Here is a 17,485-nt window from a genome sequence, read left to right on the forward strand (position 1 = left end):
GGCGGGGGGGGGGATTTCTGTGATCACACCAGCCTGCCTTACACAGATGTGCCTCTACCTGACCAGTACTGTCTACTTTGACTGACAGCTGCTCTCCAGGGTCTCAAGCAAAGATCTTCCCCAGTCTTGCTATCTGCGTGGAGACAAAAGGGGCTGGCAGGGGAGCACTTCTGCCCTGGAGCCACGGCAAACCCAACCCAGAGGAGCTTCTTACAGTCAACGTTCCACTTGATAGCCCAGCCGTGGGGTCTCAGCAAATCGTGGACAGATTCCAGGACAGTCTGCAGCTTTTGTTTCTGGCCTATTTCCGACTGTGTCACTTCGGCCACGTTGAGCTTACGGCCAGCGAGTTTCTCTGGGTTGGGAAAACAGACAAGCAGAGACAAGATTCTTCAGGGATGGGGGACATGGACCCCCTGCAGCCAGTTCCTCACCTGGCCAAGTACAAACCCATCAGCTTTTTAAAATTAAAATGTATTTATATTTTAAGATGGTTATAAGCCACACTTATATTTTAATAAGAATAAAATCAACAAAAGTATCCAGTAAAAACATCAATAAATCCAATCTGATTGGTTAAAAAGAGAAAATTCATATTTCATAAACAAAGATGGTTTCCAAAACATGTCTGAAAGAAGGGAGGGGTGGTTTCTGCCAAATGCCCAGTGCTGGGGAGTTCCACAGGACAGGGCCTGCAGTACTAAAGGGTTGGTCCCCAGCAGAGGCCAACTAAACCCCAGGGATGTGGGGAACCGCCAGGAGTGACCCACCAGAGGATCTCCGTGATCAAGGTGGAGTGTAAGGGATCAGACAGTACTTAAGGCATTTGGGCTCCTGCATTCTGCAAACAGTTAAGCTTCCAGACCAGATACAAGGGCAGCTCCACATAAAGCATATTACAGTAATCAGTCATGGACCACTGAGGTCAAGCTGTCATAGACCAGGAACTAAGGTGGTCTCATTCACCTGGTTCACACCACTCAAATCCTGGCTTCATAAACCAGGATCTGCACCTGGAAGCCCCCTTTGCTCATCCCTTCATGAGAGTCAAGTGGCAGTAAACTATAGCTTCCCATTACCCGTGAACTGGGAATGGTGGTTAAAGGCTTTCAAACAAGCGAAGAATCATAAGCTGCGGCTTCATGCACATGCTTGATTGAAATACATTAACCAAGGAATGGTTAACTGCAACTTCCTGGCTTGGTTCCCTGCTGGTGGCCAGTCCACCGTCCCTCAGGCCTTGTGGGGGGCTGGACTATATTTTGAAAAAGAAAGAAAGAATGAATTCCTATGCCCCACAAATAACCCAGAGATGCATTTTAAATAAAAGGACACATTCTACTCATGTAAAAACATGCTGATTCCCAGATTGTCCATGGGCCAGATTTAGAAGATGATTGGGCCGGATCTGGCCCCTGGGCCTTAGGTTGCCTACCCCTGGTTTAGCATTATGAGAACCATCTGTCTCCTCACCTGGCATGGCCACAGGGAAAGTCTTTTGCTTCCACTTTTTGATTAATCAAAGCTTGCCCCATCTTGGCTCGTTTCGACAGACCATGTTTAACCTCAAACCACGGTTTGCGCAGTTGGCTTGCCTCAAAAAACATACTTAAGATTGACCAGTTGAAGCTATGGAAATACTGTAACGTCGAACTACGGTCAATCAAAAATGGAAGCAAAAGATTACGGTTACCTCCTTTTCATTAGTCTCAAGTCCAAAACACAGCCCTTTTGGTTTAGCAAAGCCTGTTTTTCCTCAGCGACCAACATGGCTGAGTGGTGATTCAAACCCAGATTCCCCTCGGTCCAGCTCCAGCCCTCAGTCCACTGCCACCTGCCTACAGCCGCCACTCACCCAAGAGCTTCTGTAGCACCTGCCCATCATAGACATCCTCCTCAAGTTGCTTGACAATGATTCTTTCTTCAACCAGGACATCATTTATCCAGTCAATTAAAACCTGGCACAATAAAGAAAAGACATTACTTGGTTACTTGGTTGGTCCTAATACAATTATTTCGTTTCTATCTTTTTAAGGGGGGGGGGGCTCAAGTCAAGCAGACTTTTCTGGGAAACTAAGAAATTTATTATGGTGCCAGATTTCCTGTATTGGAATTAAATTCTTTGGCTGCATTTCACAAAAATAGCACCTTGCAAAACACTTGCAAGCCCCATGCAGGCAAAAAAGGATCGTCTGATGTCACTGCAACATCAAGTGATTGACAGGTGGGCAGCTCCACCCACCAGTCAGAACTTAGCCCACAAAAGGTGGGGAGATAACCATCTGGCTCACCAACTAGACCTAGTTCCTCATCCCTGATCTATACCCTAGTGAACCAACTAAAAATATCAGTATCAGCGAAGCAAATGGACAAACTGGGAATTTACTAATGTCTTCTGGGTTTCTTTTTTTTTTTTTTTTCAGTGACTGACCTGCAAGAAGAGGGTAAAAATGCTATCAACACACTGATGTCCCCTGTTCTCCCTGATCTGTACCCGGAAGATACTTTACTCGGTACAGTATATAAATGCTACTTGTGGATTAAGAGGTCTAAATAAAAGACAGCTTATGGGTGGCTAAGTTATGGCTCTGTGCAAAGAGATAAGATTTTTCAGGCAAGGTGATTTGCCAGTCCTGAAGTTCTGTAAATTACTTGGGTGTGCATAATTCCAAAAAGATTTGCAAAGCCATTGTGCAATAGATTGTGCACTACAGAACTTAATTCAAGATGCATTCTATTGACTGCCACCAGTTCTTTCAAACTAGTCTAAGCTATTTAATTAAAAATGATCCTGTTATTCCATCTGAGCTACCTTCCAAGTTATGGAAAAACTTGCAAGTCAGCTATTACTGATAACCCCAGGGAGAACTTCCTTTAGCCCATTAAGAAGATATTCTCTTTCTGTTCTGCACTTGATTCTACAGTTGGTCTTGTCCAAAGCTATGACAGTTAATGTTCTAATCATCTCCAAACACACACAGTGCCGGCAGCTCTGAATCTACCGCCCACTTGCTTCCTCCGGCGACAGACAAATACAGTGGTGCCTTGGTTTGTAACCATTTTGGATTACAACCGTTTTGGAATACAACCACATCAAACCCGGAAGTGCGTGTCCCTTTTTTTGGATGACAACCCTTTTTTTTGGGGGGGAGGCCCCATTGGCAAAAGCGCACCTTGGGTTACAACCTGTTTTGGTTTACAACCGGACCTCCGGAACAGATTATGGTTGTAAACCAAGCTACCACTGTACAGACTAAGCTGCATTTTTGGGGACCTTGCTTTGGAAGGTATCACCGCCAGATATCAATAGCTTCGTTTCTCAGGACGCACTTTTATCTCCAACTTGATGGGGACTCCTTCTGTGGAACCAAAGTCACAGAGAATGATTCACAGAAATGCTGCAACTTTCCTGTCTGTGCAATTTTGTTTTTTAATGGGGGGGGTGCATTAAAAATGTGATTTTCCTGCCTGCATTGAATCTGAAATAGTACTGTCCTTTCTACCACCTCCAGGCAGGCAGCAGCTGCAAATCCAGCCAGTTTTCCACTCCAATTTGGAAAAGTGTGTGTGTTCTCGCAGCAGAGAAAGGCAAAGCTACTAATCAATGAAGCCCTTACCTTGATGAGTTCTTTAAATTTGGCTTCCTCCTTTGAGTTGGGATCAATCATGGTGCGTTCTTCATTCTCCTCTGCCGGTTTAGAAGACAAGCGCTGAGTTAGAGCCATCAGGGGACACAAACACAAGCACACTGCCTTGGAGACGGGTTCTCAAAAGCCAGATGCGGCCTGATTCATAAGCGGAAGAACCCAGTCATGGTACAAAGTTAGAAGCAATATCAAGCCATCACGGGGACGTGACATGTCGAAGGATGCAAGATCACACAGGGCTAGTTTCCTCAAAGTTAAACTGGCTGCACCCTTTTGTGAACGGGCCTTTCGATCACACGGCCTGCAACACAGTGACCTGACCCTTCTAGTCCTCAAGGCACAGCTCCTCAGAGCGGCAAGTGGGTGATCAGTTCCTTTTTCATCATCCAGCCAGAACCCTTTTCTTTATTGTCTTAAGATGGCAGAGAGTGAGGACTGCAACTCTGCTCCAATGGAAAACTTACTGTGTCAGTGGACTTGGGAGTCCTATAATAAACTCACAAAGCATGTTTTATTTTCCGTACAGTCAAACCTTGGTTCCTGAATGGTTTGGCTGCCAAACGAATCAGCTCCTGAACACTTAAAAACCTGAATGTGAGTGTTCCAGTTTGTGAATGTTTTTCAGAAGGTGAACATCCAACATGGCTTCCGCTTGAGTGCAGGAAGCTCCTGCAGCCAATTGGAAGCCATGCCTTGGTTTTCGAACTATTTCAGGAGTCGAACGGACTCCCAGGACAGATTAAGTTTGAGAACCACAGTACCACTGTATTTCGTTGTCCTCACGAAAGTCTTGTGGAGTGGGTTACTAAGATCTTTGTTTCTTTTTAAAAAGAAGAGGAGGAGGAGCAGGAGAAGAAGAAGAAGAAGGAGAAGGAGAAGAAGAAGAAGAAGAAGAAGAAGAAGAAGAAGAAGAAGAAGAAGAGAGGGTGAGAGTGAATCTGCCTGAAGGCACTTTCCAATACCATGGCTAATGAACATACCCCTGGACAGAGTGGCTCTAGTCCAGAGGCTGTCACACAATAAGCATGGTGTTGCCCCATGGCTGAGGATTCACGGCTGCAGCTGGATGCTGAAACAGGGCGCCAAGGGGCCTCCCCTTCCCCCCTCCGCAGTGCAGATGCAGAGCACAGCAGAATGCAGAAGCCAAGGTGCACATGCCGTTCCCAAACCTGGCTGGGGGTTCGCACAAGGAAGCTTCCTTCGACACTTAAGCCTTGCTTTTGCTAAAAATGAGTTTTTTTCTTGCCAAGAAATCCGAGCAAGTACTTTGAATCAAATGGCAGTGGACTATAAAGGTGACTCATTAATTTGATTAAACTCAAAGTAAGTGTAATTCCCGGGTGTCTATTTTAACTTTGTTCTTATCTTAAATAAATGTATACTTATCCATGTTTTACAACGCTCTGTGGTGATGAGCAAGAAATATTTGCTGTATCATAGAATATGCTTCCCAGAGAGGTCCATAAATGTATATCCCTTTCTTCTTTTTAAAAGAAGAGGGGCACAAGGCATGGTTCTAGCAGACTCATTCAGTTGATATCCTTATGATGCTGAATCTATTCAGAGTTATATGAATGGGCCCTGCAGCAAAAAGTTGCAGTCTTTTCCCAACATGCGTGTGTTATCTGGGGGACAGGGAGTTAGCACGAGGGACAAGATTTCCTACTCTATCTTGGAACATCATGTGCACTTTTTCTGAACATTTAAAAGTGCAACCAGTCTGTGAGTCAATGGAGCACGAGGCTACGTCAAGCAACTGATTATTTGGTTGGCCTGGGAGGCAATATAAGGAACCCCATCTCTCACCTGAAAACAACAACACTGGACTGCATCCTAGGGCTGCTGAAAGCTACTGTCTCTTAGCCCAGCCCTCAAGCCTGCAATAGAGGTATGCCAACAAACTATGCAGTATTTATTGATTTATCTATCTATCTATCTATGTAAAGTACTTACTGTATATGCCACCACACTAATTAAATTAACGCCAAGTTAATACACAACAAAACAACAGTACAACATTCAGCATGCAAAAGAAACAACCTAACACATCACAATTCACAATAATGATGGACTGTTCAGCTGGGCCAGGGAAAACTTAAAATGAAAGGGCTGTTGTAGATGCTTCTCCTCTAGCAAAACACACAAAAATGGGAGATAAGAGTCATGGATAACAATGCAGAGGTGTAACACACTGAGGTTGCACAACACTGCAGGGGTGTTGTAAATCAGCTCTTCCGCAGTCACTGGCCCTTTTGCATTTGGCTTGGAGTTTGCATTAGCAGGCAATGCCATGGGTTTTTATTTTTTAAATCGCTTTACATTAAATAAGAACTGGGATGCAAAGAAAAGGAGTGTTGCTCTTTTTGCCACTACTAGTGTTTTGAGAGCGAGTGGAATGAGCACACAGTTGCCCAATCCCAGCCAGATTAAAATCCTGGATTTCACCATTGGTGTCACTCTGCTCCTCTTGGGAAACATTTAAAAATAGCTTCTCCAGCGTGAACCAGGAAGTGACCTCCCCAGACAATAGTCTCCTGTTCCAGTCACTCCATTGTATTGTCAGGGCTTCCCCCCTGATTCTCAGGCTGCGTTCAGACATTACATTAGCTTTCCTGGTCGCAATGCTAGCACTCCTGTTCCAGTCAATCATGTTGATTGTGGAACTGCAGTGCTTTTTCATCAGACACTGCCATGCAGCGCTGTATTTTAAAATGAGGGAAAGAAGTGCATGCTGGGACTCCACCTCAAATGATGGAAAAGTCAGCGAAGCTGCGCCACAAAACTCCAGCACTTGACTGGCACTCTTCCAGATGGATTATGTCAAGCCTGATCCCTCTGTTCTCCTCCTCACAGTAACTGAAGCTCTTTTGTTTAGACCTCTTAATCCACAAGTAGCATTTATATACTGTACCGAGTAAAGTATCTTCCGGGTGCAGATCAGGGAGAGCAGGGGACATCGGCGCGTTGATAGCATTTTTACCCTCTTCTTGCAGGTCAGTCACTGGAAAAAAGGGAAACCCAACAGACATTAGTAAATGCACAGTTTGTCCATTTGCTTCACTTTTATTCAGAGTAGAGCCAAACATTCCTCAGGTTCATTTTTGCACTGGAATGTAATTGTTTTAGTGAATAGCTCCCCTGCTCTCACACACACAAACACACAGAAACTCTCTCTCTCTTTTGTGGCTGTTTGCAGCCCTCCTAATCCGCAGCTGCCTTTTTGAGGCTGTGTAAACACAAGACATTTAAAGCACACACCCCCACCTGCAAAGAACCCTGGGAACTGTAGCGTACCCCCCCACACACACACACAAAACTACCATTCCCAGCACCCTTAACAAACTACAATTCCTGGGATTCGGGGGTGCGGGGAATGTGCTTTAAATGTATGGTGTGTACACAGCCAGAGACTATTTCTCCCTTCGCTTCATTCCCCCTCCCATGATCCGGAGCCATCAGATGACGCACTGGAGAGATGATGTCACAACACACAACACACAAGGTAGTTGAAGCTCCTTTTGAGTGAGGTCAAAGCTGACAAGTAAGTGCTATTTAGCAGTTCTTTAGTAAACATCAAGTTGACTTAACTACGGCACAAGACTCAGCTATACAGCTGCAAATAAAACGTTTTAAGTGTGTTTTAACTGCAAAGGCACTAGATGGCGATGTTTAGAACCTTTTTTTATATGTATCTAGATTCCACCTGGAACTAGGATAGGGAAAAACATGAGGACATCACAGCACATAGTTTCATAGCTAATTATTACAGATGGGTGGGTTCATAGGAGCCAACTCCTAAGGACCATGGGGGCTTTGGCCCCCACAATAAAAAAATTAATAATTTAATAACATTTTTTTTATTTATACCCCACCCATCTGGCTAGGTTTCCCCAGCCACTCTGGGTGGCTTTGATGGGCATTCCCATTCAAATAGTGTGTGTGCACTGCATCATGGGATCGATTATGCGGGGCGGAGCTTACCTTGGCCCCCCGCAGTATTTTATTCAAGTTGGCATCCCTGGGCAGGGTACAAACAAACAAATAAAAGTAGCTTGCCATTGTTAGTGACAACTATGTGTCATCACATCTAGTTCTGTAGTAAGGCAATTAAAACATACAAGAAAGTGTGTGTGTTTTTCTATGTTTTGAACAGTTTTTGTTTTTATTGCTAAGTTACCTTGAGTCTCACCAGGGAGTAAGGGTATATGTGTGTGTGTGTTTGTGTGTAGTGTACAGTATCATTTGTTCCAGAACTGTACACCTCAAAACACATGGAAGTAGGGAAACTGCTCAGTTTTCTAAGTTGCTTTTAACTGTTTCCATTGTATCTCATACATCTCCATGAGATCTGTGTGCAGAAGGCGATAAGGAAATGGATAATTTTAAAGCGTCCCATGTCACAAATCACCTCCTCCTCCCTGGCAGGCCCGCATTCCACCTGCAGGTTGATTTTCAGCATGGCAGCCCATTCAAACAAGAAATTCCTTCCCGGGCATTCTGGATCAGTGCAGTGGCTGGACTGTTCCACATTTTCACCTGAAAGTCTGAAAGCGCCTTTTAAAATAAAGTTATTTAGCAGGAGGGCAGAGTGAGAGCGACTGTGAAAACCCTACTTTCCGTACTTAAAAGGTGCTTACAAGTTCTGTAGACCTTCAGGCTGAAATGAAGGCAGTGTTCGAAACTCCCATTGTTCTAGGCGCATTATGTGACAGGGAATTTCATTAGCGCAAGCAGTTTCTGAGCTCTGGGCACAGATTTCAGATTAAAACTGCAGAGTGGAAGGCAAGGACCTTTTTCTGCCCCCCCCCCCCCGCCCCACTCTCTGAAGACTGGAGAAGAGACCCTCTTAAGCAAGGGTAGGCAACCTAAGGCCCGGGGGCTGGATGCAGCCCAATCGCCTTCTCAATCCGGCCCGCGGACGATCCAGGAATCAGTGTGTTTTTACATGAGTAGAATGTGTCCTTTTACTTAAAATGCATCTCTGGATTATTTGTAGGGCATAGGAATTCGTTCATTTCCCACCCCCAAAAAACATTTGGTCCAGCCACCCCCCACAAGGTCTGAGGGACAGTGGACCGGCCCCCTGCTGAAAAAGTTTGTTGACCCCTGCTCTTAAGAGTAGTAGGGGGGTGGGCTGGGGAAGAACCAGATCATGTGAAAAATGAACATAAGACTTTAGCTTAAGTGCCTTCATTTTCAGCTTTGTATTCTTGTTATTAAAAAGTGCGCCTAGACATTCCGTTGTTGCGCCCGTAACAGAGGTTTAAGGTGCCATTTAGCTCCTTGCTTTCATACCTCAGTTTCTAACACTGAGTGAAGAGGGCAAAAGTCTCCTAGGATGCTCTGCAGAGTGGGAAGGGGAGAGAGAACATGAGCTGTCAAGTGTTCACAGTGCTTTGTACTTCACACCAATTATTTGCTGCCCTAATTAGCACAAGTTGAATAAGGAGATTTAAATGGGAAAACAAGAGAGACTAGTTGGCCCATATAATGAGGCGCACAGCCATGTATGAGTCCAGCAAGCTTGTTGGTTTAAAATTTCAGAAGAGCAATCTATTCCTCTGAGTGGTGCATCAATAAAACTGCTAGCACATTTACAAAGGTAAGCAGCGTCTGGTATGGTTTCAAAATGGATGTTGAGATTGGTGCATCACAGTGTGTTGAACTAAATGATCCCTGGAGTCTCTTCCAAGTCTACAATTGTATGTTTCCATTTCTACGTTCAAACATCCACTCAACTCTAACCTTCCTCTCCCATATATTGGACACTGGAGGGGGGCAGTGAGCAAATACGCCGCCTTTTTCCTGCTGTTGGATTACTCGGGAGCAGAGAACATCTCCAACAATAACGGAACACCTCCATTTGCCAACATGCTGAATGGATGAGAATTATAATTCTTATAACAGACACGCAACGTTTGTGCTGGACGCCAAAACCAAGTCCCTAGGGGATGAGCGTACAATGATTTAACAGCAGGTTTCCTCATGACTGTACTCAAATGTGAGCTCATTCCAAATTATGGCAGGATATGAAGCATATCTGGATTCCTCAAGAATGAGGCACAGACCACAAAGCCAATCCTGCACTTTGCATGTGGGCCTTTTAAAATCCACTGGGCCTCCAAACAGCTTGCCAGATGAAGTTTGCAACTGGGGGTTCTGAAATAAAATGAAGCTCCTTGTTTCTACAGCATAATTTTGCTAAAGAAACAGAAGCAAAATTGCCAACTATTATTTTATGGCACTGGTCAGCAAAACTGCATCCTGGCATGTAACCAGTAATGGGTTCGAAACGTTTGTAAACTTCAAAAATGGCCCAGCAAATATCCATTTCTTACCGATCCCACTCTGCCGATTTCAATGCTGATTTCTTAGCAAGTCTAACTTTAGCTCCCTCAAAAGTGTTTTGCCTTAGAGTAATTGCTTCAAGCCCAAAAACTGCTTGAGGAGGGAAATACATGGAAAATGTTATGGCTATAAACTAAGACCAATGAAGGATTTCAAGGTGGTGTTTGCCAACTCTTTAACCAACTCCTGCTCCTATGCCTTGTTCTGCCAACATCAGAAGGCCAGAATGCTGTATTTTTCAGGTCCAGAGCCATGGGAACAGATCTTTCTGCTCAGGTGGCAATCCTACGCATATAATATAAACAACTGCTGCAAACGTGATCATCACATCATGACGATGCACGTTTAAATAGCCTTAGTTCTGGGTCCAACACCAGTGATATCTCTGCACTTGGACAGACTTGCACACACAGCTCTAGTTAACCTGAAGTGTTGTTGTTGTGCCAGCAAACAAAGAGTGCGGACGGAGCCAATCTAGCATCACTGCGCCACCGCAAAGCATGCTCTCAGGCTCATATTACAGCGCATTTTGATACAGTCGTTATCAGCAAGCTCATTTTCTATTGTTGAAATCAATGGCCTCGGTTTCTCTTCCCCTCCCGCCCCACCTTCAACTATTTGCAATCTCTGGAACAGATCGTGTCCTGCATTTCCCAAACACCCCCTTGGACTTGGAAGCTGGCAGAGGAACTAAAATGTGGAACTAAAAATAAATCATGCCCAATGATCCTCCCCATTCTGCAATTCAACAAAGAGCAGGCAGGTGTGGGGGAGAGAGAGAATATGCTCTGTCCTTAATTTTATTTTATTTTTATTTTTAAATCCCACTTGCCAAGACTGCTGAGCTGTGCTCTATTTCTGAACTAAGCACTAAGCTGGCAAGGAGAGCATCAAATGTCCCAATGAAGAAAACTCCCAAACCTCATCACATTACCACTTGCTCTGGGACAGAAAAGTTAAGTTCACCGCCAGGAAATATTCCTCTTCCATGCAGGTAGTTCTAAAAGTTGGGGGGGGGGTGTTAGTGGAGAGTCACACATTTTCCTACCTCCTGTTTTCTTGCGTTTTTTACAAAGCAGGCCTGCCATTCCAGCCCCTTGGAATGTAAGGCTACGTATTGCTGCAGACCAGCCTTGGACAGTCCCAAATGTCTAAAAAGGAGGGAGGCAGATGGACAGGGACTGACCTGCAAGCCTGGGTTAATTTGGTCGCAGTGACATGGGAGGAGACGGCCGGGCAGCAGCAGTTGCGAGGGGTGGGAAGAGGAGGGTGGAAGAGAAGCACATGGCAGGGCAGGGCAAAACGCACGAAGAACGGGCTGCCAGCACCACAGCCAAATCCTCCACCACTTTCTCCGAGCCTGAACAGAGGGAGGAGGCCCTTCTCCTCTTGCTGCCGGTTTGTGAGGTAAGTCTGTCATTATGCTGTGTGGAGAGCCTGGCTCTGAGCGTTGCAAAGACCTCTGGGGTGCAAGAGCGCCTCTGCAACTGCCCCACATCACACTTTCACCTCCGTGGGGTTTCTGGGTGTGGAGGCTGCCCAGGGTGCGAAAAACTGAGGGGAGCCTGTGCCTTTACTACAAGAGTCCCCCCGCTCCCCAGCCATAGCAACCCGTTTTATTCCCCCACCCACATGCACCGAGATATCAACCATTTGCTGTAGGAGAAACCTACTTTTTATTCATTCATTCACTCCGTTTATCTCTCTCTTTTTTCTCCAAGGAGCTCAAGGTGGTGTACAATGTCTGCCCCTTCTCCTTCAATCCAGGCAACAACCCTGTGAGGTAGGTTAGGCTGAGAGACAGTGGCCCCCAAGGTCACCCAGTGGCCATGTGGGGAATGAAGGAGTGAATCTTTATTTGCGTCGGCCATCGGCCATAGCAATAAAACAACAATACAATATACAAAGAACAGAAATGAAAATAAGAAGTCGATTATATAAAATACATTTTAGGGTTTGGGGCCATGTGGGGATTTGAAGCCGTGTCTGCCAGGTCCTAGTCCAACCCTCTAACTATTACACCACTCAAGGGCACCAACCTACTCTCTGCCCCAGGTGTCCCTCGGTGGAAGGAGGAGGTTCAGCACCATCTGGACCAAGTTCAAGTTACAGCCTGCTTATTATGTCGCACAGAATTCTGTGGGAGCCCTTAGGAACCGAGTCGGCTCCTTCCCTCCGCCCCAGCCAGCCTGGTCCATGGTCTGAAGCGATGGGACTTGGAGCCCAACAACATCTGGAGGTTGAGATGTTGATGACACCAGCAACTGTCTCTTGGAGATCAGTTTTAAATAATTTTAACATTGTGCGCTCCCCTGGAAATACTTACATTGAAGGGCAATATTTCTTATTTTAAAAATGAATAGATAATAAAATTATTTGCCATCACCACCGCACCAGGCTCCAGTAACAGATGGATGAAGGAATGGCAGTCATGGGGCAACTGTCATGGTTCCGTCCTCTCTATGTTAACATAACAGCACAGGGAATTAGGCCTCAGATACCCTTAATATGAGAAGTTGGCTACAGGGTGCTGCTGACAACCCCAAGGTTGCAGGTTCAATCCCCATATGGGATGGCTGCATATTCCTGCATTGAAGGGGGTTGGACTAGTGGCTCTTCAGGGTCCCTTCCAACTCTACCATTCTATGTTTAAAAATTGCTTTTAACCCCTTCCTCCCTTTTAATCACACCTTACAAAATACTCTTAGACAAACAAGCTGCAATTTCCCTGTCTACAGCAGACGAAAAACCCTGAAGTTCAAAGCCAGCAGCACTTTGAAGTTGGCTGCAGCCGCTTTCTATATCCTAACAATCAAGTTTCTTCTTAATGGCCATCAGCAGTCTGGCTGCTTGGAAAAGGAAGCCGGATGATAACTGCTATTTAATTTTAGCTGCAGTTATTTCTGATCCAAGGTCTGAACCTCGCAGTATTGGAAAACAGCAGCTGTCATGATGATGTTGAATAGAGCGGCTAATTATGGGACAGAGGACACAGTATCTTCCGCCTAAGTGAAGCCACAATGGTGCACTGCTTGGCTTTTAGGAGAGCATAAAGGGTAGTTGCTGTCCTCTTGGAGAGTCGCAGTAGCGAACTTCCTAGCCGTGTCAAAGAGAGTCTTGCAAAGAGGTCCCTCAAAGTAACCAGCCCTCTGATGGGTTCTTTTCCAGCCCACCTGCTGACATGTGTCAGTCATTTCTGGCAGACAGGAGACAGGAGAGAAAGCAAGGACCAGCTCATCTGCCATGTTCAAAAGCTTCCCAGTCTGATCACCTGGAGATTTTTACTCCTTGCAGGTAACCAGAAGAATTGAGATTTTTACAAACAGTAAATTCCATCAACTGACAACCTTTGCCTCATTTTTCTTCTTTTGTAGAATGGAAACAGGTACCATCTCCATCCTGGAGAAACTTGAAATTGCAGCTTGGGTACATGAGCAACACCCAGTGCAGTTTCTGTGCTTCTTTGCACCTTTCTGTGTCTCCGAATTGGCTGGCCGTTGCTTCCAAAGCGCTTTCAGATCCAGGAAGAGCTACATCCAGTGGAAGACTCGCTTCTTTGTATGCGGATTGAAGGTCAAGGCATAATTATGACAGAGGGCTATACAATGGTACCTCGGGTTACATACGCTTCAGGTTACATACACTTCAGGTTACAGACTCTGCTAACCCAGAACTAGTACCTCGGGTTAAGAATTTTGCTTCAGGATGAGAGCAGAAACTGTGCTCCAGCGGCACAGCAGCAATGGGAGGCCCCATTAGCTAAAGTGGTGCTTCAGGTTAAGAACAGTTTCAGGTTAAGAACGGACCTCCAGAACGAATTAAGTACTTAACCCGAGGTACCACTGTATACATATAATTTTGTGTTTTATTATGATTATTACTGGTGTTGTTTTTATGTTTCTTATTTCTCTGTTCCTTTCTTTTCCCCTTTCTTGTTCTATCTCTCCTCTCTTTCTTATCTTTTTGATTCTATTTGTTCTAGAAACTATTTTTATTGGCTTGTGAAAACTTTAATAAATATATGTGGGGGGGGGAGGGAGTCAGCCTGGTGCCCTCCAAATCTTGACAGACTATTATCCTAACATTGCTGGCCATGCTGCCTACAATGGCTGAGAGCTGGAGACCAACAGCAGCTGGAGGGCACCATTCTGGCAATAGCATGCCCCCCCCCCTCTTCAAACCCCTCTTTTCCCATGAGGCCCTTGGCATGGCCATCTCAATCCCTATCTGCCACCTGCAATAAGGCTTAGATTGATACAATGGCACTTTCTCATATCCATCCCTTGTTACCTGTGCTGCTTTCTTTCCCCCTTTGCCTAACCCTCAGGCAAAATCTTCTAGTCTGTAAGCTCCTCAGGGCAGGGCTCTTTCATTTGGGGTGTCACTCTGGAAACTGCGGCGGACGTTGGTGGTAACAGTTACCATCGTTCAGACTTCTAAATCCATTGGCTCATGACTGAAGAGTTGAATTCCATTTGTGAACAAACTACCAGAGATCAAAACTCCACAAAGTGATCAAACCACTTTGCCCGTTTTCATTTTCCCCTCTTAACCTCCAAAACAATGAGAGCCAATGATGAGCAAACTGCTCCTCCATGGCACCAGCTAACAACCCAAAGCACATTCAGCCTGGTTTTATCAAATTAACTCTGTATCTTGAATGCAGTAAGCAACCTCAGCTCCCTATTCTTTTTTATTCCCAACAAGCTGGGCATATGTTAGGATTAGTTCTCCCCAAGGATTATAGCTGGTGGCTCTTATAAATAAGCTGTTTTGGTCAAGTTCACCAGTTCAGCAACAGCAGCCGACCCAGCATCAAGCAGCAAATCAGCAATAGAAAGGAACTGAAAAGTTCCCATTCAACCTGGAAAAGCCCCATGTTTCCAACAGAACATCTTTGTCTAGATGTGCTGCAAAGGAACACATATCTACACTGCAACGGCTTAAAAGCAAAAGGAAGGAGGAGAAATAAATCATTACAAGACCACAGAACTCACTGCTAAAAAGGATGGTCAATCCGAGGTCAGGGAGAAAGGACAAGAGTTGATTCCACCCCTGCTTCAGTTTGCAGAAGTCCAACTGCAATGCATTACTTGCAACATCTTGGGTAATTGTTAAGAATTTGAAGGATAGGCACAGTTTGGGAAACACAAGTGACTGTGCAGGAAGGCTAAGCAGAAGATGATAAAACATACTCCGCCCTTCTCCTGTTTATGTACATTTCCCCCCAGCAAGCTGCAACCAGCTAGGCCTGGCAAGTTTGGGAATAATGGCCTGGCTTGCACCTATGATAAGCCACGGCTGATTTAGCCAAAGTGTAATTTGTCTGAATGTCTGAACCCATCCAAGAGGCTAACCATGGCTTGCTTTCTGTCGGCAAAGCACAATGTTAAGCCATGGTTGCTGTTGGCTTATGAGCCATGGCTTGTTTTCTAACATTGCCTTGGCATTATGTCCAAATCCAACAGCCTTACTGAACCATGGTTTGGCCTCAGAGATGCTCACCAGGTTACAGCAGCTGGAAAAGAAAGCAATGGCATTGTGCCATGGGTTTTGCTATGCTATGCTAGTTACCTGGGAAGGCACAGCTTTTAATAATAATAATAATAATAATAATAATAATAATAATGCCTGTGTATAATGAAATTAAACGAGCCTCCGTCCCACCCCCAAACACTCAATCTCTTCTCAAACAACACACCACCTCGCAAGTCAATTTCGCTATGTTCTTTTTTGTTCAGCAGCCCAACAGCCCATGGATAGAAGCTATTTTTTAGCCTGTTGGTACGGCTGATTATTCTATGTCTCCTGCCCAAGGGTAGAAGATTAAAGAAGTGATGGCCAGGGTGTGAGTCATCCCTGAGAATTTTTCTCACTCTCCTAAGGCAACAATCCCTTGCGATGTCATCTAGCGGACTAGATGCTAAAACCAAGACAAGACCAATAAAACACAGGCTCCCCTAGTTAGTAAACTGGGTTATTTAATTTCCTCAAGATCCCCAAATGTCTGAATGGCATTAGTAGGAATTTAATGGGCCTATGTAGAAAATAAATCTCACTGAGCCTGGGATAAAATAAGAGAGCTGTAGAATTTTCTTTCACGGTTCTGGACACACACACACCGTTACTTTCTTACACTTTCCAAGTTCCTTTCTTGGCAGGAGAGTTTTCGAGCAAATTACCACTGCAGTACATTCTCCAAATGCAGCAGAGCAGTTTGAAAATTATTTCAGGCATAACAGCAACTGTCTTCCCAATGAAGCCCAGGCATTATTTCCAGACAAAGTGAGCAGATGATGAAGTTGAGGACTTAGCAAAAGGGTGAAAGTTGTATCGCAACAGAAGAGCCAGGAAGACGTACACACAACCAGTCTATTCAGAAAACAAGTGAGCAGAAGCAAGCCTTGAGTTCACAGCATCCCAATTCCCTTTTCCCTGCGCTTGAGGGGGATTAAAAGCTCCCTATCTTGATGTGGAGCAAACCATCATTTGATGGGTGCAGTCCTAAACACACTCCTGCGAAGAAGCCCCACTGAGCACAATGAGACTTCATTATGAGTAAGCATCCATTACTTAATGGCTTCCTCCAGTTCTACTGAATTGGATTTTTAGCGATGTGACATAGAATAGCTCCCACGTTCAGCCTCTGCGGCATATTTACTAATTCTCCACTACAGTGGTACCTCGGGTTACATATGCTTCAGGTTACAGACTCTGCTAACCCAGAAATAGTACCTCAGGTTAAGAACTGTGCTTCAGGATGAGAACAGAAATCGTGCTCCAGTGGCGCGGCAGCAGCAGGAGGCCCCATTAGCTAAAGTGGTGCTTCAGATTAAGAACAGTTTCAGGTTAAGAATGGACCACCGGAACGAATTAAGTACTTAACCCGAGGTGCCACTGTATTCTGCTATAACCAGGGGAAGCCACAGAAAGACTCTGCCCAAGCCAGCTTCTGAAAGTTTCTCTCTAAGCTTCGGAAAGTCTCTTTCTGTGCTTTGGGTTTCGTAGTTTAACTCTTCAAAGGCAGGTGTTTATCCAAAGGTCTCCGAATTGCGTGCCCAATTTTGAACCACACCTTTCTAATCCCAATCCCAAAACTGCATTAAGATAGAGGACAATGAAATTTCAAAATGCATTTGAATTACTGTATTAGCCTTCTCCCACAATATACACACTTTAGTATAGTGGAATTTTAACATACGTGTGTGTGTGTGTGTGTGTGTGTGTGTGTGTGTTTTATAGCCAAGGAACTTCTGCGGAATTTTCCACTATGTGGTTAAAAGAAAAGGAGAGAGAAAATTATCTCAGTGAAACCAGAGACAAAATGCTTCCTTTCTCATACACACACACTCACACTTAAAAGCACATTTTTGTGTCCAGTAGAAAGAAACTCTCAATATACAGCTTAAACTACCCATGCTAATTTTGTCATTAATGGTTGGGGATTATCCCGGGTAATATCCTTGTAAGGTTATTCCAATTTATCCTCA

At 44.9% G+C, this 17,485-nt stretch overlaps 1 protein-coding gene across 3 annotated transcripts in view; it reads right to left on the reverse strand.

Annotated features, from left to right (window-relative positions):
- Positions 1–17,485, reverse strand: part of PARVB (parvin beta) — a 38,499-nt gene that overhangs the window by 14,396 nt on the left and 6,618 nt on the right. The window contains exons 1-5 of one of the 3 annotated variants that reach the window (XM_083738900.1): positions 14,993–15,132; positions 6,559–6,648; positions 3,618–3,688; positions 1,856–1,958; positions 215–355 (exon numbers count right to left, since the gene is read on the reverse strand). In XM_083738900.1, the coding sequence (XP_083595026.1) occupies positions 215–355; positions 1,856–1,958; positions 3,618–3,688; positions 6,559–6,648; position 14,993 (406 nt within the window). In that variant the 5' untranslated portion in view covers positions 14,994–15,132. Of the gene's footprint in view, positions 1–214; positions 356–1,855; positions 1,959–3,617; positions 3,689–6,558; positions 6,649–11,043; positions 11,160–14,992; positions 15,133–17,485 lie in introns of those variants that run through there. The other 2 variants (XM_083738902.1, XM_083738901.1) reach the window with 2 other exon arrangements.

This window comes from Podarcis gaigeae, assembly GCF_964106915.1.
Source record: "Podarcis gaigeae genome assembly, chromosome: 5".
Classification (NCBI taxonomy): domain Eukaryota; kingdom Metazoa; phylum Chordata; class Lepidosauria; order Squamata; family Lacertidae; genus Podarcis; species Podarcis gaigeae.